Below are 25062 nucleotides of genomic sequence, written 5' to 3'. Positions count from 1 at the left end.
TTCCATTCCAACTTTGTCCACTCATCGACAGTTGGCAACCCTATATGAACAAGTTTGCAACAAATAAATATGGACAGCTGCCAAGAGTCTTTGTGATAATGTTTGTGTTCACACACCTGCATTACATAAGCAGCTTACATAAGCCTTACGATGCTGCGGCTTCATGTAGCCGCTAAAGGCAAATTGCATTATGTTGTTGCTGAAAACAGTTGCACTCTGGTGCATCTTGAAGTACTGTGACTGTATTGGTGGCAAGCACACCAGCATGCTTTGCAAAGACTCGCAATCAGGTGTCACTTGGTTGAGGCTGCCGCCATAGCTGGCGCAGTCGCCAATGTTACGATTGTAGAAAACAAGAAAACACAGGGTGGTGAAGAAAACCCACAGCAGCAGGCTCATAAAAATCAAGAAGTTGAAAAGCAATGAAGTGATTCTTTTTAACATTTTACTATAAACAAATACAATTGTATGGTTTAAAAAATAACAAATGTCATCATTCCCTACTGTTAAGTCACAGTCACTTAAATTAGTAGTAATGCCCTGCCCTCTCTAACTTCTGAACTCTACATCATAACAGTTTTTGTCATAAACTGTGTGCATGTACGTACAAGTTCCTTTAAATTTGTAGTTTGCACCAGATAACGTAGCAATGTCAGGTACATTTTCATAATTGGAAAGTGTGGTGTCTCTCTGCAACTACATTTTGGATTGTGGATGCATAGCCTGCAGGCACAGTGTGGTTTTGTGGGCAAAACTTGTTAATATTTTGGTTGTCACCATATATAGTTTATGTAGTGCAGTGCCTTTGTAAAAGTGTACAAGCAAGCTTTCCATTTCATTATTTTCAGGTGGCATGCGCTACATTGACCAACCGGCTGAGGAAAGGACACATAGTCAAGTAATCAGAGACATGCATATTGCATACATCACAGAAAACACAGTGAATGGTTTCAAGGGCCCATCAGCTTTAATGAGCCTTAAAGGTAAGCATGCAGCGGCATTCTTTTATGCTTTTATGTGGTGGTGTGTTAAACAACCAGCTGTAACAGTCTTAAGAAGGAAGGGAAACCAGCTTATGAAGCCTTAAAGAGCCCATAAACGTCTAACATTTTTTTACACTTTTAAACAAATATGCTCGTCGCTTGGAGAATGCTGTGACCATAACCACCAGTGAATGCTGCAGCCCTATGTGCTGCAGGAAACGCCACTAATTCAAAAAACAATCCTGTACTGCTCTCCTGCCCTATCCGCTGCTGCCTTTGTGCATCACCACCACGCATCAACAGGGTGCTCCAGGTGGTGTCGGCAGGGCTAAAAACTCTTGATTGGTCAGTAGTCGAGGAACGACAGTGCCAACTTGGCAAGAGCTGACTGTGTATTCTGAGAATGGAGGGATGCTTGCCCACTGTGCTCAACCGAACCTTTTATGAAGCTTCTATTCAGTAAGTTTCACGCTGATGATGATTAGGGGTGGACAATGGAGGACCCTTTTTTTCTGGCCTGCAGATTCGAGATGTAGCTTTCACTAGACTGCGTAGTGTTGGTGAGTATGTGACAAGGGGCAGATAGTGCAAATGGGGAGAGTAGCAAAAGAGAGCAAGAAACAGTAGTAGTTGCATTTTCATTGTTCAAACGCCTGTAGCTTTGCTATTACTGCGCCACTTTAAAAGTATTCTTGCCGCCACGTGTTCATATTCCAGCAACAGTGGAGATCAATTGCAACAAATGATTGAGGACCTTAACTGAGCAAGTGCAAGAGTGTGGTTAAAGTTTTGTATGCAGAAGAAAAATGCAGTGTTTAATAGCCTGGCAAGAAAACAAGAATTCATGATCGCTCGTCAGCCTCTAGAGTTTGTACGGGAGTATGTTTACCTAGGTCAATTACTCACAGGAGACTCTTACCATGAGAACGAAGCTTACAAAAGAATAAAAATGGGTCAGAGTGCTTACGACAGGCATTACCAAATCCTGACTAGGAGCTTAACACTGTTGTTGAAAAGAAAAGGGTACAATCATAGCATTCTACCGGTGCTAACATATGGGGCAGAAACTTGTAGGTCAACCAAGAAGCTCGAGAACAAGTTACCGTCTGCACAAAGAGCAATGGAACAATAAATGTTGGGCGAAATGTTAAGAGACAGGGAGAGAGCGGTGTGAATCAGAGAGCAAAGGGGGTTTCCAATATCATAGCTAACATTAAGAGAAAAAGATGGAGTTGGGCAGACCAAGTAATGCGTAGTGTAGATCACCAGTGAACACTAGAGTTACAGAATGGGTGCTATGGGAAGGGAAGCGCTGTCAACGATGGCAGAAAATGAGGTGATATGATGAAATTAAAAAATTTGCAGGTGCAAGTTTGAATCAGCTAGTGCGAGACAGGGGTAATAGGAGATCCTTCGTCTTGCAGTGGACAAAAAAATAGGCTGATGATGTTCATAATGGACTAGTGCTCATCAGCCACTATGTAACTCAATTTTCGAGCTCATGGTTGTTTAGGAGCTCTTTAAGCAGGTAGCTCTTCCCTGCTCCATATTTATCATAGTGCAGGCAGCAGGGAGGTAGTACTCTGTATACAGCCTAACACCTGATATCAGGCTGAGACCTATGGTGCAGGGCACTTGCCTGGTTTCTTTCTGGTAGGAGCATTATCGTCGGGTGACTTCAATCAGTAAGTGTGTGTGTTTTGAATGTAATTTTTCAGGTTTCAACCTTGTCAAGGGAGTCAGCGTCGAATACATGCACTGTGTTCTGCTAGGAGTCACAAGGCAGATAAGCGAGGCCTTGTTCAGTACAACTAACTGTTCTGAACGGTATTACGTCGGTATGTATATTTCAAACTTTGTTTCATGCTTCTTATACTTGCAATATTCAAGCAAGGCTTCAACTGTAGCAAACACTTACAGAAGGTGCTTCTGTGAGGCAAGGAGTTTGATAGAGGACATGTTGAATGATTAAACAAACCAAAGCAGAATGCAGCAGGTTTAATCAACCAACTATATAAATCAGATGTATGAATGGTGAACAGAGAAGCAACGTTATCAAGACAGGCAGAAAACAAATGAGTATGATGATAGAAAAGTGAATAAAAGATTGTAATTTGCGAAAAGAGTGCCATTTGTAAACAAATGTGTTCTGTGGCATTCTTAAGTGATAATGTAGCATAGAATGATTAATGACGATGAGCAGTTACTTCTGCAGTAATATAGCTTGTGCTTTTACATATTATGGTTTTTAATACTGAATTACGTAACTGCAGCATACAAATTGTTCTTATCCAGTAGGGAAGTTTCTAGGGACTGTTAATGGGGGGGGGGGGGGGGAGGGAGGGTCATGTTCTAGTGTACACAGATTATGAAGATTGTAGATGTGCTGATTTCAGTGACTTTGCTATGTATACTTTTCATCTATCTCTGTTCATCTTGCTTGAATGGCTTGATGATGCCACTTAAGTGTGTATATTAATTGCTTCTTGCGTAGCAGCATCTGCAACAACTGCAATGTAGCAGTGCATATATGCAACACTAGCATATTGTAATGCTTAGTTATCACTTTTGCAAGCAAAAAAAAAACAAAGAAAAAAAAAACATGGAAGGCTATAACACAGACATTTGCTCAAATCATCAGCATGCACATGGCTAAGAACTAGGACCAAGCATCAGCTGTTATTTGCACATTTCTGCAAGTGTGTGCTTTGGAGGGAAGGTCAAGACCTGTTGAAGGATATGGACAGAGGGGAGGGAGTGATAAATAAAGCAACAGACGCTGAAAGTAGTTACCGGTGGCTGATGGACTATCCTGTGTTAGTTGTAAGGAACAATTACGAGACTAGGTTTTGTAGAAACTAATTGGGTACAGCAGCGTCTTGTGCAGCAAGAAAGGTATAACCGTTACATGTTCCTGCTGCACTGTGGCTTGCCTGTGCCTCAAACACTAAGGTGGATCAGTTGCGAACTATTTGTGCAGGAGATACAGGCTGGGAGCTGTCCCCCATAAAGGCACACAAGCGCCATAGCTGATCTTTACGAGAGACTCCCGACATGTCAGCAATTACAAAAAGTGTTAATTGTGTGCCATAAGCAAGAGATAATTCAACACACATGTTAAAATGGACTAGAAGTAGAGAACGCTTGCAAAGCTATGTTATACAGTGCCTAGTAGGTTACAAGACAGAAATGCCCTAATAACACAGTGGCTATGACACTCAGCTGCTCAACAGGCAGTCATAGGTTCAATCGTAGCCATGGTAACCATGTTTCAATGGTGCTGTGCTTTGGAAAAGCCAAAGTACATGCTACAGAACCTCAGGTAGTCTAAATTCTGAGCTCTCCACAACACTAACCCTCGCAGCACGTGTGCAGCTTTATGATGTTAACCACACAATTTTACGCTGAATGTAAGCACAAGTGTGGAATAGGTTTAGAGGATGAAGGCTGTAGCTTTCGTGGAGAGTAATCTTTAAAGGTATAGACTGATGGGTTAGTTGGTATTGCATCGTGTCCAGTCTAGTGGAAAGGGGGCACACACTGTACCATATTCCAGTCTTTTCTCTCGCCATGTGTTTGCACTACAGCGTACATGTTGAATCTATAATTGCTTGTACCTCTCTTGGTGCTGTGTGTTGTTACAAAATTTGTGAGGTTGCTTTAAAAGGTGTGACCACCGTATAAATCACTTGGTTATGACAAAAATAATTTCAGCGACCCTTTTAACTATTGCTGTATTATGGCACATATTAGAAGAATAGTATTAGGTGAGTAGCATGTGTGAGGTGACTGGAAAAGCCCACGGAGAGTAGCACGAGGTTGTTTATTAATTTTTGGCATCATCACAGTACACTGTATGCAATCTGCATGCTTATTTAAAATATGTAAAAAAAATGTGATGAGGTGGCTGTGAGGAGGAAGCATTGCTATGCTCTTAGTGCTTCATGCCACGTTAAGTGCGTACAGATTACATTAAATGTATTGATAAGGAAGTGCTGCCTGATACGCTGCAAAGTTTCGTATAGTTGACGCACCAAATACAACAATGAAGAGCTCTGCTCACCAGTGCACACACCTTCACAAATCAGACCAAAACCAATGTAATTGAGTCTAGATATGACTGGAAGTACTTCTTTTTTGCCATTTCAGTAACTTGCATGCTTTAAGCATATGTTACTCTGACTGACGTGCCATGGATTTCATTCTTCGGGTTTAATTTTACTGTATTGGAGAGACATCTTGGTCACTTAAAATGCTCTGTATAATTAATCATTGTGCCGTTTTTATGTCTGCAGGCAGCCCATCATCTGTGAGAGAAGTTAATAACCGCTTGTTAAGCATTCAACCTCCTCACTGCATCACACGTCTACCCCGTCGCATCGATGACAGGGCTCATTGGAAGGCTTCAGAATGGAAGCACTGGCTTCTTTTCTACGCCCTGCCATGCCTTGATGGCCTGATCCCCCATGAGTACTGGCGTCACCTCGTAAAGCTGTCAGAGGCTGTACATATTCTGCTTAGAGAAGAGATATCTACTCAGCAGATAGACCATGCAGGTAAAGTACTGCACAAATGTAGGTTAAGTATCCACGTCATAGCTCACTATAATTGCTTGTAATCTTTGTTCAGAAATTATGTGTTGGGAGTGGCGCAGTAAGTATTGGTTGTTTGTTGATTTATCAGTCATATTCAATAACTAATAACTAGAAATTGCGGAAGTACTCAGGTTAAACAGAAAACAAGGCTCACCTCCGTAAACATCTGTTCTTTTCACTTGTACTGCAAATGCTGTTGAAATGTACTTAAAATGTGGAATTTTGGCAACAAGTACATATACGTGTGAATCTGTTACCCAAGATAACATTATAGACAAAAATCTGAAGTTCATTCTTGAAAGCAACTGGCTTCGCTCACCTTTGTTTTGGGTATTATTTATTGCAGTCTAAAATGTATGATCTACACCTCCACACTGCAATTTGTAAAATCATGTAAGCCCCCTCTCCTAAATTTTATTATTGTGGAAAGCTAGCCTACTTCAACAGTTACTGATAAAGGATTAGTGACACAGTATGAGAAACATGGACTGAAAGGGGTGTGTATAGATGCAACTATGTGCACTTCAACACCAAGCTTTGTCCATGCACAGATTAGAGCTTATGTAATCATATGTGTCTGTATGTCTTTACTTTGCAATTACTTATGCATCTTTAGTAAATTGCATTATTTGGCCCACCAAATGTGAAAGTTTCTTGGTGTAAAACGGCTTATGTGCATTCAACTTGGGTGCATTAAGATTGAGTTTTGTCTTGGCAAAATTTTCAATAAGCAGGTTATAATAATGAGTGATGAAACAAAAAATGTTAGGCATAACATTAAGAGACAGGAAGACAGTGTGTAGATTAGAGAGCAAGCAGGGGTAGCCAATATTTTAGTTTACATTAAGAGGAAAAAATGAAGCTGGACAAACCATTAATGTAGGGCAGATAACTGGTGGTCTAGTAGAGTCACAGAATGGATGCCAAGGAAATGGAAGCGCAATTGAGGACGGCGGAGTATTACGTGTGGTATGATGACATCACAAAATTCACATGCACAACTTGGTAATTGGAGATTACTTGGGGGAGGCCTCCATCCTGCAGTAAACATAAAAACAGGCCGCCGCTGCTGCTGATAAGCAGGATTTAAAATGGTTCGAAAATGAAAATAGTGCACCAAAAAGTAAAAATAAATGTTCATGCTCTACGACCTTATTTATTGTGATGCCGTGCAATGCAGTAGGGGTGTATTGAGAGGTCCACAAGATTGAATACCTGCCATGCTCTACCAGCTTTCTTTGGCTATTCTACCCACTTTGCGGTTTGTGTGTTTCTATCTGGCTGTGTACATGGCCTTGACACATGCCTAAGAGTGAATAATATATAAAATTACACATCCGATGGATAGTTTAAACCTAGTTCCCCCAACACAGAAGCCTGATGCTCTAACCTTTAAGCCTCGGATGCATACCTGAAAAGACATAATAAAACACCCTTAAGAATTTCCCTTGTGTAAACCAGATAGAACTTATGGGACACATTCTTTACCAAAATTAGCTGCGCTTATCACATAGTGGTGCATTTCTACAAGGTCAAGCATGTTGCATCTTGCAATTTAACATGTTTTAATGCCGTATAAAACTTCTGCTTGCTCTGCAAGGTCGGCCATGGTGGCTGAGGGATGCATTCATAACTGAAATCTGCAGTGTGTCTCATCGTCATAATATGGCATTTTCCCTTGCTGGCTCTTGAAAGCTTCGCTTCCGAATTTTCTTAGCGTGTGGAGTGTGCATATATGTTTTTCCTTGCACGTGTTTCTTCTAGCTGAGCTGGAAGGAAAATGTGCCTTCCCCCTGGAGGTCGTAAAAAGAAAGTGTTGCCTGCATAATTGTAAAGGGGTAATAGCATGAGGGAAAGATCAAAAACATTCTCAAGGGTGCACAACTTGTAATCACAGTTTTATATGGACATGCTCCTAGAGGACAGAGGCTTCTATTCTGGAAGCCACAAGACTTCCCGACATCTATTTTGCCAGCTATAGAAAATTCTTGTTGCATGCAAAGATTTTCACCATTTTGTGAGCCAAGCACATATATTAGAAAGATTGCAACACTCTTATGTGCACTCACATTTAATTTAACTGGTGTCAGTGCACTTAAAGGTCTGTGGTGTCAGTTTTTGCTCTACATTTCATTGAAACGTAGCTCTAGGGGACTATTAGGTTGGGTTGAGGCCATGCTCATACCTAAAACTAACAAGCACTCTTACTTTTTCTGCAATTATACATCATTATGCCGTTTCTCTGGAGCACCTCTCCACACAACTTCTAGAAAATGTAAAAGGCATAATTTAGCATTTTGGTATTAGTGATAAACAGACACTAAAGATAAAATATATAAATTATGGGATTTAACGTGCCAAAATCATGATCTGATTACAAGGCATGCCATAATGAGGGACTCGAATAAATTTGACCACCTGGTGTTCTTTAATGTGCACCTAAATGTAAGTGCATGGGTGTTCTTGTATTGAAATGTGGCAGCCGTGGCTGGGATTCGATCCCTTGATTTGATTCTTAGCAACCCGACACCATAGCCACTAAGCAACCACGGGGGTATCGGACACTAAAGAGGAAAGTAAGTTAAGCTGTGTTAGCAAATAACCCTTATTTGTATAACATGAAAAGCCATTCTTACCATAGGAGGAAACTTGGTAATCTAGCATGATGCAAAAGGAAAGACATGGCAACGCCACCTTAAGTTCTCACTTCAGCTTGCCGTGATGTCAATGATTTTCAGTGTCTGTTCAGGCCTAGTTTATTGGGCTACATCGTATTGCAACAGAGGCAAAGACTGAAATTTGCAAGTTTCGAGAACTTTTAGTGTGATGCAATGTACAATAGAAAACACTTTGAGATCTGTTACATCACACTGATGTTCTGGTGCTTGGGGTTCAATGTGAAATTAAAAAAAAAAAAGGTTTGGCCTTATTTTTCTTGTTTAATCAACTTTTAGTGTGCAATTAACGAAAATAGTTTGAAAGCGTGCCTTGTCGGTCTACACAGATTTAGTGTTCATCTTTAGTGTCCATTTAACATCATCACATTTTGTATATCAACCATGTAGCCGCATCTGATGCAATGTTAAAATGTTAAAGCAATATGCTAGAAGAGAGTAAGGAAAGTGAAAGTTGTGACAGAGAAAGAGCATGATGATTACACACTACTAAACCATTTGTGATAAGTAGCGTATATTAATGAATGCTTCATTTTGGCAGGCCATGTGGTCCTTAGGATGCCTCAAAGTAGGTCTCTGCACAACAGTGATGTGTCAGCACAAATATAGAAACACAAGTGCATGTGTTGTAACACGTAGTAATTTTTGCATTTACACATTTCTTCACTTGAAAAAAAAAAGAAAGGCTGATGACACTGCCCAATACTCTTGTGCTGAGGTCTCTGCTGAGCCATTAGTGGTACACTTTCCTTGCAGTGGCACAGGACCTTGTTGCTTATGGGGAAGTGGAGAGGAGTTGCAACAAAAATCCAAGGACACCTAAGCGCTTGTTACAAGTTGCGAATGCAAAATAATTAATGTCACAACTTGTACCAACTGCAGTCATTCGAGCTTCGTGCTGCGAGTAATCTTTTAATTTTTTCTGCGAGGTATTTATTATTGAGTTTTCAATTAAGTTGGTGCGGGTTACTTTTTTTTTCTACAGTTTCTACTTTAGCATGTTGGCTGTAGACCGGAATCATTTGGACGATATTGCTGAGAAATGAAGTGCATTTATTTATTTATTATTTGCTATGTACGTGGTGGAAGCGACAAGAGACTGAGGCACTAGCAAAGGCCACCAAAGCTGGCAGGTGCGCGCAGCAGCTAAGCCCAGTGGGGTTGAGAGAGAGAGAGAGATACAAACTGTGTGCCGGCTTACAAAGCCATAATCCTCGCACAACACCTGGCGCGCTAACACAGCAGCAGGTAACCATTTCACCTGCTCGTGATGTCGCGTTGCAGCCAGTGGCAACTTAAGTGATGTTTCGCTGCTACAGGCGCTGCTTTTTTCGCACATTGGCCCATTTGATGCTTTCACATCAAAAATGACACCATATTAAATGACTTCCCTGGTCCCTTAACTAAGTTTTATTTTAAATGCTCGCTAAGGTGCTGCCTTTTGGAGATGCTTGTAATTCCACTCAAAATATAAGCTCAACTGCACCAAATGTGATTAGACCCTCAAGCTTTTTATACATTACAAAAATTCACTGTTCTGATTGCTCCATTTTATTCTTTTCAGAGCGCCTTCTGTCAATGTTTGCAGCACGCTGTGAGGCACTATATGGTGTGACAGCAGCGACGTTTAATGTGCACCAGCTCTACCACCTTGCAGAGAGTGTTCGACATTTGGGGCCACTGTGGGCCCATTCTGCCTTTTCATTTGAGAGTGGGAATGGGCATCTTGTAAAGTCGGTGACCGCTGCTCATGGCCTGCCCCATCAGATTGTTGAGCGTGTGGTTATGGGGCAATATCTAGAGCACTTCATTGCCACTGCAAATATCTCGGAAGAGGACAGGGCAGTTTGTGATAGTTTCCTTGGACACCCACATATCCAGAATGCAGTTGAAGAAGGTGGTGCAACGTTTCTTGGCCTGAACAAGCATGCTACATTCAGTGCTTCCGAAATGCAAGCACTCAATGATACTGGCTATGGTGGCAGTAGTATTGAGTGCTACGAGAGGCTTGTATTTAAGAAACAGATGTACCACAGCACACTGTACAAAAGGCCAACTAAAAGCGACAGCACATTTGTGCAAACATCAGAAGGCTTCTTCCGCATAGAGAAAATGGTTCGTGTGTTGTTGAGGGCAGGTCACACTTGCTTGCTGCTGTGCCGAGAAGTCCTTTTCCTGGATGACCAACGCTTTCCGCAGCACATCCGGCCATGTTTTCTGTCAGCAAAGGCTCCACCAAAAGTTCTCAGGCCATCAAACATTTTAAAAAGCTGTGTGTACCTAGAATTCAGCAACACACGCAAAGCATTTTTGTGCCCTATGCCTAACATGATTGAAAGAGACTGAAGAACAGAGTGATGCACCAGACATATTACTGTTTTCTGGATTATTGAACTGCATTCTGGAGACGTGTGTGCCACTTTATTTATTAATGGAATATAATGGGACATGAAAAAGAAAAAATGATTTCACTTTCATTAGTAAATTACCCTTATACGATACCAAAAATGCCACCCTTACTGCAAGAGGCTTGGCAAGTGGAAAAAGGCACAAAAAGGAAAAATGAGTAGCACTGCCGCCTTAAAGTTCTCACACCAGCTCAGTGTGATGTCATAGATTTGTATGGCGTCTGCTAGGGCCTAGTTAATTATTTATGGGTAAAAATGAACTACATTGTGTTCTAAAGGAGCCAGAATGAATATGGCAAGTTTCAGGAACTTTCACTGAGCCTACTTGGCCTAAATGTTAAAGAATGCCATGAACTTGAAAACAATGGAACTCTGAGCTTCATTTTTTGTTCTAGTCACCACAAAATTTAAGAAGAAAGAGGGCTAAAAACATATAGTATTATTCAAAATTGTTCATGTTTATCTTCAGTGTCCCTTTAACACTCCAAAGTTATCGAATGCTCAGATGGGCTATTTCTTCTCTGTTCTTTATCACCAAATGACTGAGCTCTCATGACGACTTCGGCTTTTGGTAGAGCTTGTCGTGTTCAAAGCTTATGGACACCTGTATCGCTCCTGTAGTGGTGAAATAAGTCACAGCAAACAATGCAAGTGCTGTTACCTGTAATGTACAGCTGAGAATGTCTTCGACCGCCACGAGCCGGTAATTTATGTGCCTGTCATTGCTGCTCTTCACATCACAGTAATGATCAGCTTGAGCAGTGGCCCGACTCCCAATGCCAAAGCAAAGTTCAGCTCATGCGTAGTCAGCAAGTCGGAGCCCCTGCTTTTCCATGAGGCTGGCTGTAGAGTCATGTGGTAGCAGTAGGAAGTCCTTGCAGAGCACGCAAATTTAGAGTGCTTTGAAATGCACTCTGGCATCGTACATGTTATGCAGCCACAATTTTACTTACTGACACTCTCTTGGCGATTAGCTTGTAGCTGCCAAAATTGTAAATAGTGAAATCTTGCTTTCCCTTTTAGTAAAGTTGGCAGAACAGTTCAGCATGAAGGTCCTTCTGCTGCAATTGCCGAACAGAACAGAAGGGCCATTTACTTTGCCCTTCTGCCCAAGCTTATGCTGTTTGAAGCAACATGTGGTTTGCTCCCCCATGTTTCTGCAACTTGAAACAGTTATTGCATGGTTGACTTGGGAGGTGCAACATCATTATCTGAAGGAAGTCGCACCAGTTACTTGTTCTAGTCACAGATGCCTGTGATACGTTAGGTTGAGTACTTGGAGCCCTCGAGCCACTTTTCCTGCAGTCCCACTGCTTTATTCTTGAGCACTTGTGGCAGTGCTCGTTACTCTGTAGTACTTTCTTTTTCTTATTTAACGGTAACAGAAGTCTCATAGTTAAGAGCAAGAGCCCTCGCTGCCGTGCGACAGGTGCATGGGGTTTCATGGTTCACTACTCTTTAGCACTGATGCAGTACTTTAGCACTTTTTGCATAAAATTCTCCAAAATCGCGATGCTTCTGTTGGACATCTGTGCTTGGTGTTTAGTGGTGTGCTAGTTGGACTTTCCCTGGTTTCTAGCATTGCCTGCAAAATTTCAAGAACTCGAGAAGGTAATCTGCATATCCCGATTTGGTTATCTTTCTGAAGTACTGAAGGCAGAGCTTGCTTGATATCTTCTTGTGAAGCAGTAGTAGCGTGTCGTAAGTGCTTGGCAACACTCCCAATGGTTCTAGACTTCAGGCTCCCGCTTTACTTATTGTAAAGCGTCCTTTCTCTCTTGATGCTACAGAAGCTGTGCATTGGGTGCATGCCAAGCAAGCACAATGCGTGCCTTTCAATTATTACATCTTTACTGAATTTCTCAGTGACAGTCTGCACCACGATGCTTTAGCTTGTCGCTAAAACACAGCCCTTTGATGGCAGCGCAGCTCTATTTATGAAGCAGCTCATCAGGTGTTAGAATTCGGATGCTCAAAATAGGACACTGGTGTGAACATTCAGTTCAAACCAGTTCCATAACATTGCCACGAGGGGTCTCCATCGAATTCAGCATTTTGTAGCTTTTGGTAGTTTGATAGCTACAGGTGGTCGTTATGATCAATGGAGTAGTAAGAAGCTGTCTGTCATGGTCGGTAATATCTCCGGTCACTGATGATGTTCCTGTTTTTTTTTTAATGCTAAATGGTTAATTTTGAAGTTCATGTAATTCTTGATTTTGTGTTGCAGATCCTTTCATTATAAGTCACGCAAGAAGCTTGCACAGCTTTCAGCTCTTGAATGTATATTTTATTTTTGACTGTGATTAACTGTCTCGGGCTTTTCTGATTTCTTGAAGCATGTAAATGTTCAAGCTGAAAAGGACTGGCAGTTTTTTGAAGCAGCTTAGCGACTTAGGTGATGATCCTGCTGATAGCTTGGCGCTGGTCAGCCTGTTTCTTGTAGAGTACTTTCGTGGCGTTTGAGTGTCAGCGGCTGAAGTGTCTTGAGTTTCGGCACAAAGGATTGTATGAACACTAGCGCATAGTTAGGAACTAATGAGTAAGCGTGTCACATGGAAGACAATTTCTCTCTGTGTGAAAACTTAATGAGGCAGTGAGATCCACATGCACATGGGTTACAAAAAAATTATGCACACTCAGTGTCATGTTGCCAATGGTGAAATAATTGGCAAGGCTCACTTTGAACAGAGGTACGACAGTTGCATTTATTTTGTGCCATGTTCAGTCCTAGTCCGCCAGTCCGGGTGACCCGCTTCACACATACTTTGCTTTCAGTCGCCACCACGGGTTGGTGGCGTTCTACTTGAAAAGAATGCTCAACTATACTCCATCTCAGTAATTCCTTGCAGCACTGGGGAAGCTGCAGGGCTCCTCAGCGAATAAGAAGGCTGAACGCCCTTCAAGATGTGTTCATCCATGCCACGTCATCTCCTTAGCATCTGCTTGCCATCCTTTCAATACATCCTCCAATGTTAGTGGAGTGATGCAACAAATGTTTTTGTGTTGTAACTGTAGGCTACTTTCCCATGAATGCCACAGCAGGGCTTCGCTTCATCAATACGCTTTCTGAGCACTTTAATACAGCCTCCTTAGCCAGTTCTAGTAAGATCGAATGCCCTGATAAATGTTCACACATGTCGTACCATCTGCTCGGCATCTAGTTGGCGTTTACTAGCCACCGTCAACATGTACGTACCATACTAGAGCGGAGTAGTAAATTATTGATGCAGTTAACAATTAGGCCTTCGTAGCATTCTGCATCGTCAATGCATCACCAACTCTAATCCTGTGGCAGCACCTGCTAAATTGAAATCGAACCACGTTTACTGCTTTGCACTGCCTCTGTAGTCCTAGCAGCATCAAAACAAACAGCTGATCTCAATAGTAATGACCAAATATACCTAATGCTTTGTCCTCAGCGTGAAATGAGACCAAGTGATGGTAGATTTTATCATTTATTTGTTGCAGTCAGGGTGGGGAGCCAGTAACGAGCTCGAATTAGGATCAAAGTGGGCAGTCTGGTTAACATGGGGTGCTGCCATGTTGCTGTGTAATCGAGGTTAGGGTGGCTATTAATGTTACCAGCAATAGCTGGCACAGTAATTCGACGTGCATGTGCAAAGAGTCTAATATCTTGTATATCGCTGCAATGTATCGTGTCAAGCACAAATAAATCTAATCACGCCGGTTATCAGACAGTTAAGCCCACGCAAAGATATTGCCTGTATACACTTCTTATCTGCTACAGTGCTGCAAACCACTTACGAGATGTAGTGTCATGCACACAAGCACTCAGTGGACTCTGCTTTAAACTTCATTTGTTACGTAAAGTGAACACGCGGCTAGCAGTGAATGCACTGCCTACTACCACCACTACTAATGTAAACGAGGGGGACAACACAGTGATGCAAAGTTGGCTTCTTCTAGGTGCACGTTCTCCAACCTTTCACTTGACACGTCATACAATGGGTCACTGAAAGCCTCCGATGGCTCACAGGCTACACAAAATGGTACACTTATGTGCGCTGTCAACCAGGATGTCATAACTATTTATTGTCTGGGGCAAAGCTGTGCATGACTGATGAGACTCGTAGAGCTCGGACAATTTTTTTTCAGTCATGTGCAGAGTAGTTTGCAGCATTATTCTTGAATTTAATAAAAAAATTTTACATTAAGTTTGTGTGTGAGCATGGACCAGTAGTGCTTTGTTGCTGGTCTGCAGCCAATATACGTTACAGTGAAAAAATCGTGGTAAAGGGGAAAAGGTTGTTTTTATAAACATGTTATAAGTTAATTTCTATGTAGCCTGTACATTGTCTGGATGTTCAGGTTTTGCTTGTAGTGCAGGCCTTAGTTTCCTATATACTTTCATGCCAGCCCATCCATGCCAAGAATACAGGGTGCCTGCCCAGAATAGAAGAGACGACATTATACAGTGGCATGTCCTGTAGCTGGCCCTTTTATCTGCACAGATTCTATTGCTTTATAAATCTAAGTGCCAGTAACATTTTCACTGGCACAAACAGTCTGCCAAAAATTGTGTCAGCAGTAAATAATATGCATACAATAAATAAACAAGCATAAGAAACTGTTCGTTTATTCTAAGGTGCTTCCGTGCACTTTCGTTCTATATTGAAGAGGTATTGCATGCTAGCCTTGTGACAAAGTAATATGGAACTTGAAAAGTACAGCACAAATACATTTATTGCCATCATTAGCAGCTAAATATTGTGGACCATCCGTAGCAGTGGCTTCACTGCAAAAATTTGGCATCAATTGTCAGCCTTGGTCATAACATTCAAGGCAAATTTAGTGAACAGAGAGCGAAAAAACTTGGCAATGCTTCTAACAACTTCTCATGATAATCAACCATTTAATACTTGAATACTTCACACTGTTGCAGCACTTCAGCACCATCTACGCCAAAGTAATGCTCTTAAAGTCGCGATCTCGCATTTATAATCAAAATGATGCTGATCGAGCTTCCAAGAATTACATGCTCTGTGAGCCTTCAGGATGCAGTATACAGTGGACAATGCATACATTACATAGCAGTTGAAATACAGCCACATCATAATCTATTGGCCGTCAGTGACGATGCACAAAACAAGCTAACCGAATCAATAGCACGTGGTGCATGAAGCTCTCGACCAGTGCAGTTGTCTGTGAAAAGCAAGCTACTGGATTTCTAAAACGTTCTTAAAGTTTTAGTACTAAGCACAACAACAAATATGTGAGGACAGCCTCATCTGTACTTTTCCCGGGAAGCGTATGTCCATAGTCAGTGTCACAGATGAAAGTGTCTTTCGGCTCTGCATGCAGCAGCTGGTGCTTTATACTTGGCCACTGCTTCGTCCAGGCAAGTACATTTTGTCATGTTTTAGAATAGTTGCAGACACGCACACATAACTTTTCATCTTTTCTGCAAGCCGGCCACTGCTTGTGTGTGGCTTAGGTATTCTGGGCTGGCAATGCCCCTATGGGCTCCATGGGTGAAATATGAGGAAGCCAATCCGGGAGGTAGAATGGCACGGTGCTGCCGAAGGGATTACGATGGCATAGAAAGTATGTAAGGGGCTAAGCACAGGCTCACTTGTGGTTGTACTTGTTTTGTATTATAATGATGCATCACCATTAGCAATGTATAAGGCTGTTATATTGTACCACTGTGCAAGAAATATTCTGGAAGGTTCTTTTACATGTATATATCTAGTCACTGTATAATGTAATACAGTAGCTTTTATTTTTACCCGAGGAAGATGATGTGTCACTCCACTTACCTCTGACATATTTCAGTTAGTTTTTTCCACTCAATTATTTATTTCTCATGAATACAAATGTTACCAACTGACCCTGTATCCTATATGGCAAATCACTGCAGCATATATGCATAATAAACTGTGTTCTACCCTTTCTGTAGTATTTTCTATGCACTGTGTCTGTTACAAAACTCCAGCCTACCCTGGCTGACAGGTTTCCATCGCACTGATCACTTCATGCTAGTGGTCCTAAATACCAAGCTGCTGCAACAAGTCTTGCATTACTCGTAACGTAACAGGAAACTTGCAAAATAGACATGAATACAGAGAAAAATGTAGCAAACTGTCTGCACTATAGCTGATTAACAATCTTCCGCAGATGAATGGCTAGAACCTTTATATTACAGGTCCAGATCAACCACAAGCATAACCGTAGTAGTCTACAGCTGATATTTTGTCAGTAGCGAATTAGAACAACTGATTCTTTGACAGTAATCGAAAGTTCATGTATACTGGAAGCCCGCTGTCTCTATATCTCTTGAAAGCTTGTGCACTATACATGGTGCTGTGTCTACCCGCTGTGCTGACTTGGGACTCGAGGCATTAGGTTTATATAAAAGCATGAGCTCACAGCTTTGATTATTGGGTGTTGTGCACTGGCGCAAACTGCAAAAATACTCCGACCCTGATTTAGATGAACACCAAAGAGCTCCAGGCCGAGATTCCAACTGTGGCATCCTTCCTAGCCCACTGTGTACTTTTGGGGTACTCAGGCCGACATTTATGATTGTGGTTGGTGAAACTGAAGCAATGATTTGGAGTATGGGTGAAGGTGACAGTGGCTTTTGTTATATCGCCTATAGTGCTGTGCTTCCCTAAGTAACCTGAAGTATGCATACTATTTTGTACATGCATACTATTTACATATACTGGCGTCTCAGAAATGAGACATAGTGGGAGTGGGTACATATAAGAAGTGAAATGAAAAACCACTCAGTTACAAGAAAACACTTACGAAAAGAAAAATGTAGGTAATCAACAAATGGCTGAGCAAATAAAAATCAATGAAGTTCACAATTTTTTGAGCAAAGACCACCTCGGGTGAGTTTCCAAGCAATTAAAATAAACCATCTAAATTATTATATATTTCAGTACTATGGTGAAAAAGAAGAGTACCTTTAAACAACCAAATGAGCTTTCAGTGATGCAGTGTTTAATACGTGACTGCAACACAACGTGTAGAAAAATCAGCGAAAGAAACTGGTGTATCTATGAGATACAATGAATTAACTATCTTGTTGAGCCAAACAATATGTCACACAATCATTTGTCTAAAGCCTGCAGAGACAGCCTGAGCAATAAGTGAGGAAAACGACAATTTTAGACTCATATATGAATTACTCTATAATGAAAGTAATGAAATAACTATCAGTGGACTCAAATATGGATGGCGTGAGGCACCGATATCCACCAGGCATTCATTACATTCACCACCTAGCCCATATACCACATCTTAGATATATGCCACTGCTGCAGAACATGGTCGAGCTGTTAGTCCTGTTCACATCAGCTGTGTTGACCTACCTCAAGGCCTATATTGACTGGAAGATTAGCTCATGCAGCTACGCTGCAGATGTAATACAGGATTTGTGAGGTCCGGCAATCCTCTGCTCAATCTTCCTAAACGGCCCAGCCTCCTTTTCTTGACATACATGAACTTCATGAACTTAATTGACTTGTAATTGGTAATGTCAGCGCATATGCTGCTGTAGAAGGTGACTAACTTATTTCAACAAGTTATGCGTTCTTTCACAGTTTAAATTTACATTAACCAATTGATACACTGCCTTAATCACAGCATGCAAGTTAGCAAGCTGAAAATAATGTAATTTGAATGCAGATATGCTCAATGTTTATTTTATCTATGCAGCAAGTTTTGCTTTATGGACATTTCTGCAATATTTACTGGTGTGTTTATGTACCCGACTTCTTTCCGTTGATTTCATAGGCATTGTTGTGATGACGTAAAAAGTAATAGGATGCGTCAAGCGAACTCAACACAATCCAAAGAATTAAAGAATATGTGCGGACTCCTGTGTTTTCATGAGATTCGATTTAGTATAAACAAGTTATGAACCACATTGACAGGCCCCTTAATATAAAACCACTTTATTTCAAAGTAATGACAGCACAGCTTGTAATACCAGCTAGCTCCTTTAAACAGTGTGGCATATGCAGTGCAGGTATGCAAATATATTGCTGTACATATGTTATGGAATAATAATGCAGTGGAAATCGTTAGCCCAAAAATTAAAAAAAAAAACTGATACAGTTTTCTGTAAAGTCAGCGACACATTGGGCTTATTCACAACGTCTGTCGGCACAGCATTGCAAAACTGCTTTCAGCAGCTCGTTTATGGGAACGGTCAAATGACTTCACGAGCAATTAATTATATTGATTCATTAGCTGGAGTACGTGATGTAGCTGTTTTCCCCGATATAGGACTGATGACCTAGTATCCTAAAAATTTCTGAAGGCGACCGTGCTGCGCCGAGAAAGAAATCTGTCACAGATTAAGTTACCATGAAGCTAGCTCGATCGATCAGCATGCAGTTTCACTTTGGTCTGCCGTAAATGTCCAAGTTTTAACGTTCGCGTGGTTTGCACCCGCCGGCCGGCAGATCTCGGAATTACCAGCCCGTAGTTAAATATGCGCTCGGGACTCTTGTATAAGTGGAAAGGAAACATACCGCACCTCTAGTGATTATCGGATATCAATTCTTTACGGTAGCGCGATCCGCGATGGCTGAGCGTAAGCTTTGTAATATATATACACTTCTTCTGCGAACAAAACACTATGTCAGCGGCAGGCACAAGATCCGCGAAGTTTCACAATATCTGCTTTCGTGCACAGGCTACGCTATAGCCTCGAAAATGTCATTTCTGCGCATCGTACGAGCGTGTTTAGGGTGAGCGCGTACGCGCATCAAGTCGAGTTGGCGTGGTGATTACGGCAGCTCGATCAAAACGGATCGATCAGCCGTGCTTTGACAATGCAGCTGCTTTTATACGGAACGCGGTTCGATATAGACATTAATGGTTCTGCGATAATGTAGCAACAAACTAGATTCGCCCGTAGAGCCAGAGCTCCGATTTCCGATAGCAACTGCTGTATACGCGCTCACCTGCATATATCTCCCCGATCGTCGAAGGAACTTTCAACGTGAGGTTATCCATCTTTTTCTCACCGTACATTTATTCGCGCACATGTATACACGCTTACGAAGTCGTCCTCCGTTCACAACACATCACAGTCGCGAAGCGTTCCATGTCGTCAGGCCTCGCAGCCGTTGCAGCTCCCAGCGCTGAAGCGCGGCCCAGTGCGCCACCTTCCCAGCGTCCAACAACCAGTGCATGCCTCTCCAGCGGACTGGCCCCAGCGCCCCAGCGCACAGCGTGCCAGTGTACCAGCGACTGCAGACCTTTTTCGGTGCCCCCAGCGCATTTCGCACTGGCTCCAGCGCCCAGCGTCCCAGCGTGCCGCCTACAACTTGTGTATCCAGTGCGCTGCGCACTGGCACCAGTGAAATACAGCGATGCCAGCGTTGGCCCAGCACAGACCCAGTGCAAATCAGCACTCCCAGCGTCACAGCGTGTGCCACCCAGTGAAATATCGTCGCTTCCAGCGCATTTACAGCGTTCCCAGTGCAGAAAACGCACTGGAAAGGCACTGGGAGGCGCTGGTTTTTGCAATAGGGATGTGCATGCTTAAAACGCGTTTTGGCACAAATCCATGTGCGGGTGCTAAAAAGAGCAGCATCGGCATGCTTTTCACGTCGTTTGGTAGAAATCCACGTGCGCGTTCGGCCAAAAGCACAATTTGCATGCATATCGTGTGGTTTTGCAGAAAACTGAAAAGATGCATGTGCATGCTTAAAACGCGTTTTGGCACAAATCCATGTGCGGGTGCTAAAAAGAGCAGCATCGGCATGCTTTTCACGTCGTTTGGTTGGTAGAAATCCACGTGCGCGTTCTGCCAAAAGCACCATTTGCATGCATATCGTGTGGGTTTGCATAAAACTGCGTCCGCGTCTACCAAAAGATGCATGTGCATGCTTAAAACGCGTTTTGGCACAAATTCATGTGCGGGTGCTAAAAAGAGCAGCATCGGCATGCTTTTCACGTCGTTTGGTAGAAATCCACGTGCGCGTTCTGCCAAAAGCACAATTTTCATGCATATCGTGTGGTTTTGCAGAAAACAGCGTCCGCGTCTACCATGTGCATGTGCATGCTTAAAACGCGTTTTGGCACAAATCCATGTGCGGGTGCTAAAAAGAGCAGCATCGGCATGCTTTTCACGTCGTTTGGTAGAAATACACGTGCGCGTTCTGCCAAAAGCACCATTTGCATGCATATCGTGTGGTTTTTCAGGAAACTGCGTCCGCGTCTACCAAAAGATGCATGTGCATGCTCAAAACGCGTTTTGGCACAAATCCATGTGCGGGTGCTAAAAAGAGCAGCATCGGCATGCTTTTCACGTCGTTTGGTAGAAATCCACGTGCGCGTTCTGCCAAAAGCACCATTTGCATGCATATCACGTGGTTTTGCAGAAAACTGCGTCCGCGTCTACCAAAAGATGCATGTGCATGCTTAAAACGCGTTTTGGCACAAATCTATGTGCGGGTGCTAAAAAGAGCAGCATCGGCATGCTTTTCACGTCGTTTGGTAGAAATCCACGTGCGCGTTCTGCCAAAAGCACCATTTGCATGCATATCGTGTGGTTTTGCAGAAAAGGGCGTCCGCGTCTACCAAAAGATGCATGTGCATGCTTAAAACGCGTTTTGGCACAAATCCATGTGCGGGTGCTAAAAAGAGCAGCATCGGCATGCTTTTCACGTCGTTTGGTAGAAATCCACGTGCGCGTTCTGCAAAAAGCACCATTTGCATGCATATCGTGTGGTTTTGCAGAAAACTGCGTCCGCGTCTACCAAAAGATGCATGTGCATGCTTAAAACGCCTTTTGGCACAAATCCATGTGCGGGTGCTAAAAAGAGCAGCATCGGCATCTTTTTCACGTCGTTTGGTAGAAATCCACGTGCGCGTTCTGCCAAAAGCACAATTTGCATGCATATCGTGTGGTTTTGCAGAAAACTGCGTCCGCGTCTACCAAAAGATGCATGTGCATGCTTAAAACGCGTTTTGGCGCAAATCCATGTGCGGGTGCTAAAAAGAGCAGCATCGGCATGCTTTTCACGTCGTTTGGTAGAAATCCACGTGCGCGTTCTGCCAAAAGCACCATTTGCATGCATATCGTGTGGTTTTGCAGAAAACTGCGTCCGCGTCTACCAAAAGATGCATGTGCATGCTTAAAACGCGTTTTGGCACAAATCCATGTGCGGGTGCTAAAAAGAGCAGCATCGGCATGCTTTTCACGTCGTTTGGTTGGTAGAAATCCACGTGCGCGTTCTGCCAAAAGCACCATTTGCATGCATATCGTGTGGGTTTGCATAAAACTGCGTCCGCGTCTACCAAAAGATGCATGTGCATGCTTAAAACGCGTTTTGGCACAAATCCATGTGCGGGTGCTAAAAAGAGCAGCATCGGCATGCTTTTCACGTCGTTTGGTAGAAATCCACGTGCGCGTTCTGCCAAAAGCACCATTTTCATGCATATCGTGTGGTTTTGCAGAAAACAGCGTCCGCGTCTACCATGTGCATGTGCATGCTTAAAACGCGTTTTGGCACAAATCCATGTGCGGGTGCTAAAAAGAGCAGCATCGGCATGCTTTTCACGTCGTTTGGTAGAAATACACGTGCGCGTTCTGCCAAAAGCACCATTTGCATGCATATCGTGTGGTTTTGCAGAAAACTGCGTCCGCGTCTACCAAAAGATGCATGTGCATGCTTAAAACGCGTTTTGGCACAAATCCATGTGCGGGTGCTAAAAAGAGCAGCATCGGCATGCTTTTCACGTCGTTTGGTAGAAATCCACGTGCGCGTTCTGCCAAAAGCACCATTTGCATGCATATCGCGTGGTTTTGCAGAAAACTGCGTCCGCGTCTACCAAAAGATGCATGTGCATGCTTAAAACGCGTTTTGGCACAAATCTATGTGCGGGTGCTAAAAAGAGCAGCATCGGCATGCTTTTCACGTCGTTTGGTAGAAATCCACGTGCGCGTTCTGCAAAAAGCACCATTTGCATGCATATCGTGTGGTTTTGCAGAAAACTGCGTCCGCGTCTACCAAAAGATGCATGTGCATGCTTAAAACGCCTTTTGGCACAAATCCATGTGCGGGTGCTAAAAAGAGCAGCATCGGCATCTTTTTCACGTCGTTTGGTAGAAATCCACGTGCGCGTTCTGCCAAAAGCACAATTTGCATGCATATCGTGTGGTTTTGCAGAAAACTGCGTCCGCGTCTACCAAAAGATGCATGTGCATGCTTAAAACGCGTTTTGGCGCAAATCCATGTGCGGGTGCTAAAAAGAGCAGCATCGGCATGCTTTTCACGTCTTTTGGTAGAAATCCACGTGCGCGTTCTGCCAAAAGCACCATTTGCATGCATATCGTGTGGTTTTGCAGAAAACTGCGTCCGCGTCTACCAAAAGATGCATGTGCATGCTTAAAACGCGTTTTGGCACAAATCCATGTGCGGGTGCTAAAAAGAGCAGCATCGGCATGCTTTTCACGTCGTTTGGTTGGTAGAAATCCACGTGCGCGTTCTGCCAAAAGCACCATTTGCATGCATATCGTGTGGGTTTGCATAAAACTGCGTCCGCGTCTACCAAAAGATGCATGTGCATGCTTAAAACGCGTTTTGGCACAAATCCATGTGCGGGTGCTAAAAAGAGCAGCATCGGCATGCTTTTCACGTCGTTTGGTAGAAATCCACGTGCGCGTTCTGCCAAAAGCACCATTTTCATGCATATCGTGTGGTTTTGCAGAAAACAGCGTCCGCGTCTACCATGTGCATGTGCATGCTTAAAACGCGTTTTGGCACAAATCCATGTGCGGGTGCTAAAAAGAGCAGCATCGGCATGCTTTTCACGTCGTTTGGTAGAAATACACGTGCGCGTTCTGCCAAAAGCACCATTTGCATGCATATCGTGTGGTTTTGCAGAAAACTGCGTCCGCGTCTACCAAAGGATGCATGTGCATGCTTAAAACGCGTTTTGGCACAAATCCATGTGCGGGTGCTAAAAAGAGCAGCATCGGCATGCTTTTCACGTCGTTTGGTAGAAATCCACGTGCGCGTTCTGCCAAAAGCACCATTTGCATGCATATCGCGTGGTTTTGCAGAAAACTGCGTCCGCGTCTACCAAAAGATGCATGTGCATGCTTAAAACGCGTTTTGGCACAAATCTATGTGCGGGTGCTAAAAAGAGCAGCATCGGCATGCTTTTCACGTCGTTTGGTTGGTAGAAATCCACGTGCGCGTTCTGCCAAAAGCACCATTTGCATGCATATCGTGTGGGTTTGCATAAAACTGCGTCCGCGTCTACCAAAAGATGCATGTGCATGCTTAAAACGCGTTTTGGCACAAATCCATGTGCGGGTGCTAAAAAGAGCAGCATCGGCATGCTTTTCACGTCGTTTGGTAGAAATCCACGTGCGCGTTCTGCCAAAAGCACCATTTTCATGCATATCGTGTGGTTTTGCAGAAAACAGCGTCCGCGTCTACCATGTGCATGTGCATGCTTAAAACGCGTTTTGGCACAAATCCATGTGCGGGTGCTAAAAAGAGCAGCATCGGCATGCTTTTCACGTCGTTTGGTAGAAATACACGTGCGCGTTCTGCCAAAAGCACCATTTGCATGCATATCGTGTGGTTTTGCAGAAAACTGCGTCCGCGTCTACCAAAAGATGCATGTGCATGCTTAAAACGCGTTTTGGCACAAATCCATGTGCTGGTGCTAAAAAGAGCAGCATCGGCATGCTTTTCATGTCGTTTGGTAGAAATCCACGTGCGCGTTCTGCCAAAAACACCATTTGCATGCATATCGCGTGGTTTTGCAGAAAACTGCGTCCGCGTCTACCAAAAGATGCATGTGCATGCTTAAAACGCGTTTTGGCACACATCTATGTGCGGGTGCTAAAAAGAGCAGCATCGGCATGCTTTTCACGTCGTTTGGTAGAAATCCACGTGCGCGTTCTGCCAAAAGCACCATTTGCATGCATATCGTGTGGTTTTGCAGAAAATTGCGTCCGCGTCTACCAAAAGATGCATGTGCATGCTTAAAACGCGTTTTGGCACAAATCCATGTGCGGGTGCTAAAAAGAGCAGCATCGGCATGCTTTTCACGTCGTTTGGTAGAAATCCACGTGCGCGTTCTGCAAAAAGCACCATTTGCATGCATATCGTGTGGTTTTGCAGAAAACTGCGTCCGCGTCTACCAAAAGATGCATGTGCATGCTTAAAACGCGTTTTGGCACAAATCCATGTGCGGGTGCTAAAAAGAGCAGCATCGGCATCTTTTTCACGTCGTTTGGTAGAAATCCACGTGCGCGTTCTGCCAAAAGCACCATTTGGATGCATATCGTGTGGTTTTGCAGAAAACTGCGTCCGCGTCTACCAAAAGATCCATGTGCATGCTTAAAACGCGTTTTGGCACAAATCCATGTGCGGGTGCTAAAAAGAGCAGC

At 43.2% G+C, this 25062-nt stretch overlaps 1 protein-coding gene and 1 long non-coding RNA gene across 2 annotated transcripts; one reads left to right on the top strand and one right to left on the bottom strand.

Moving 5' to 3' along the window:
• The first annotated feature begins 853 nt into the window (after nucleotides 1-853).
• Nucleotides 854-11741, top strand: LOC142569066 (uncharacterized). The gene is made up of 4 exons (XM_075678576.1): nucleotides 854-983; nucleotides 2702-2821; nucleotides 5279-5539; nucleotides 9818-11741. Exons 1-4 carry the CDS (start codon nucleotides 854-856, stop codon nucleotides 10597-10599), a joined length of 1293 nt encoding a protein of 430 aa, XP_075534691.1. The 3' UTR covers nucleotides 10600-11741.
• On the bottom strand, nucleotides 6442-20166 carry LOC142569067 (uncharacterized). The gene is made up of 3 exons (XR_012825632.1): nucleotides 19607-20166; nucleotides 8215-8235; nucleotides 6442-6616 (listed from the first exon to the last, which is right to left on the bottom strand). It is a non-coding gene; the product is annotated as an uncharacterized LOC142569067 (long non-coding RNA).
• Between the last annotated feature and the right edge of the window lie 4896 nt (nucleotides 20167-25062).

This window comes from Dermacentor variabilis, unplaced genomic scaffold (genome assembly GCF_050947875.1).
Source record: "Dermacentor variabilis isolate Ectoservices unplaced genomic scaffold, ASM5094787v1 scaffold_55, whole genome shotgun sequence".
NCBI classification, from domain to species: Eukaryota; Metazoa; Arthropoda; class Arachnida; order Ixodida; family Ixodidae; genus Dermacentor; species Dermacentor variabilis.
The sequence above is the reverse complement of the archived record's forward strand: the minus strand, read 5'-3'. Positions and strand labels throughout refer to the sequence as shown.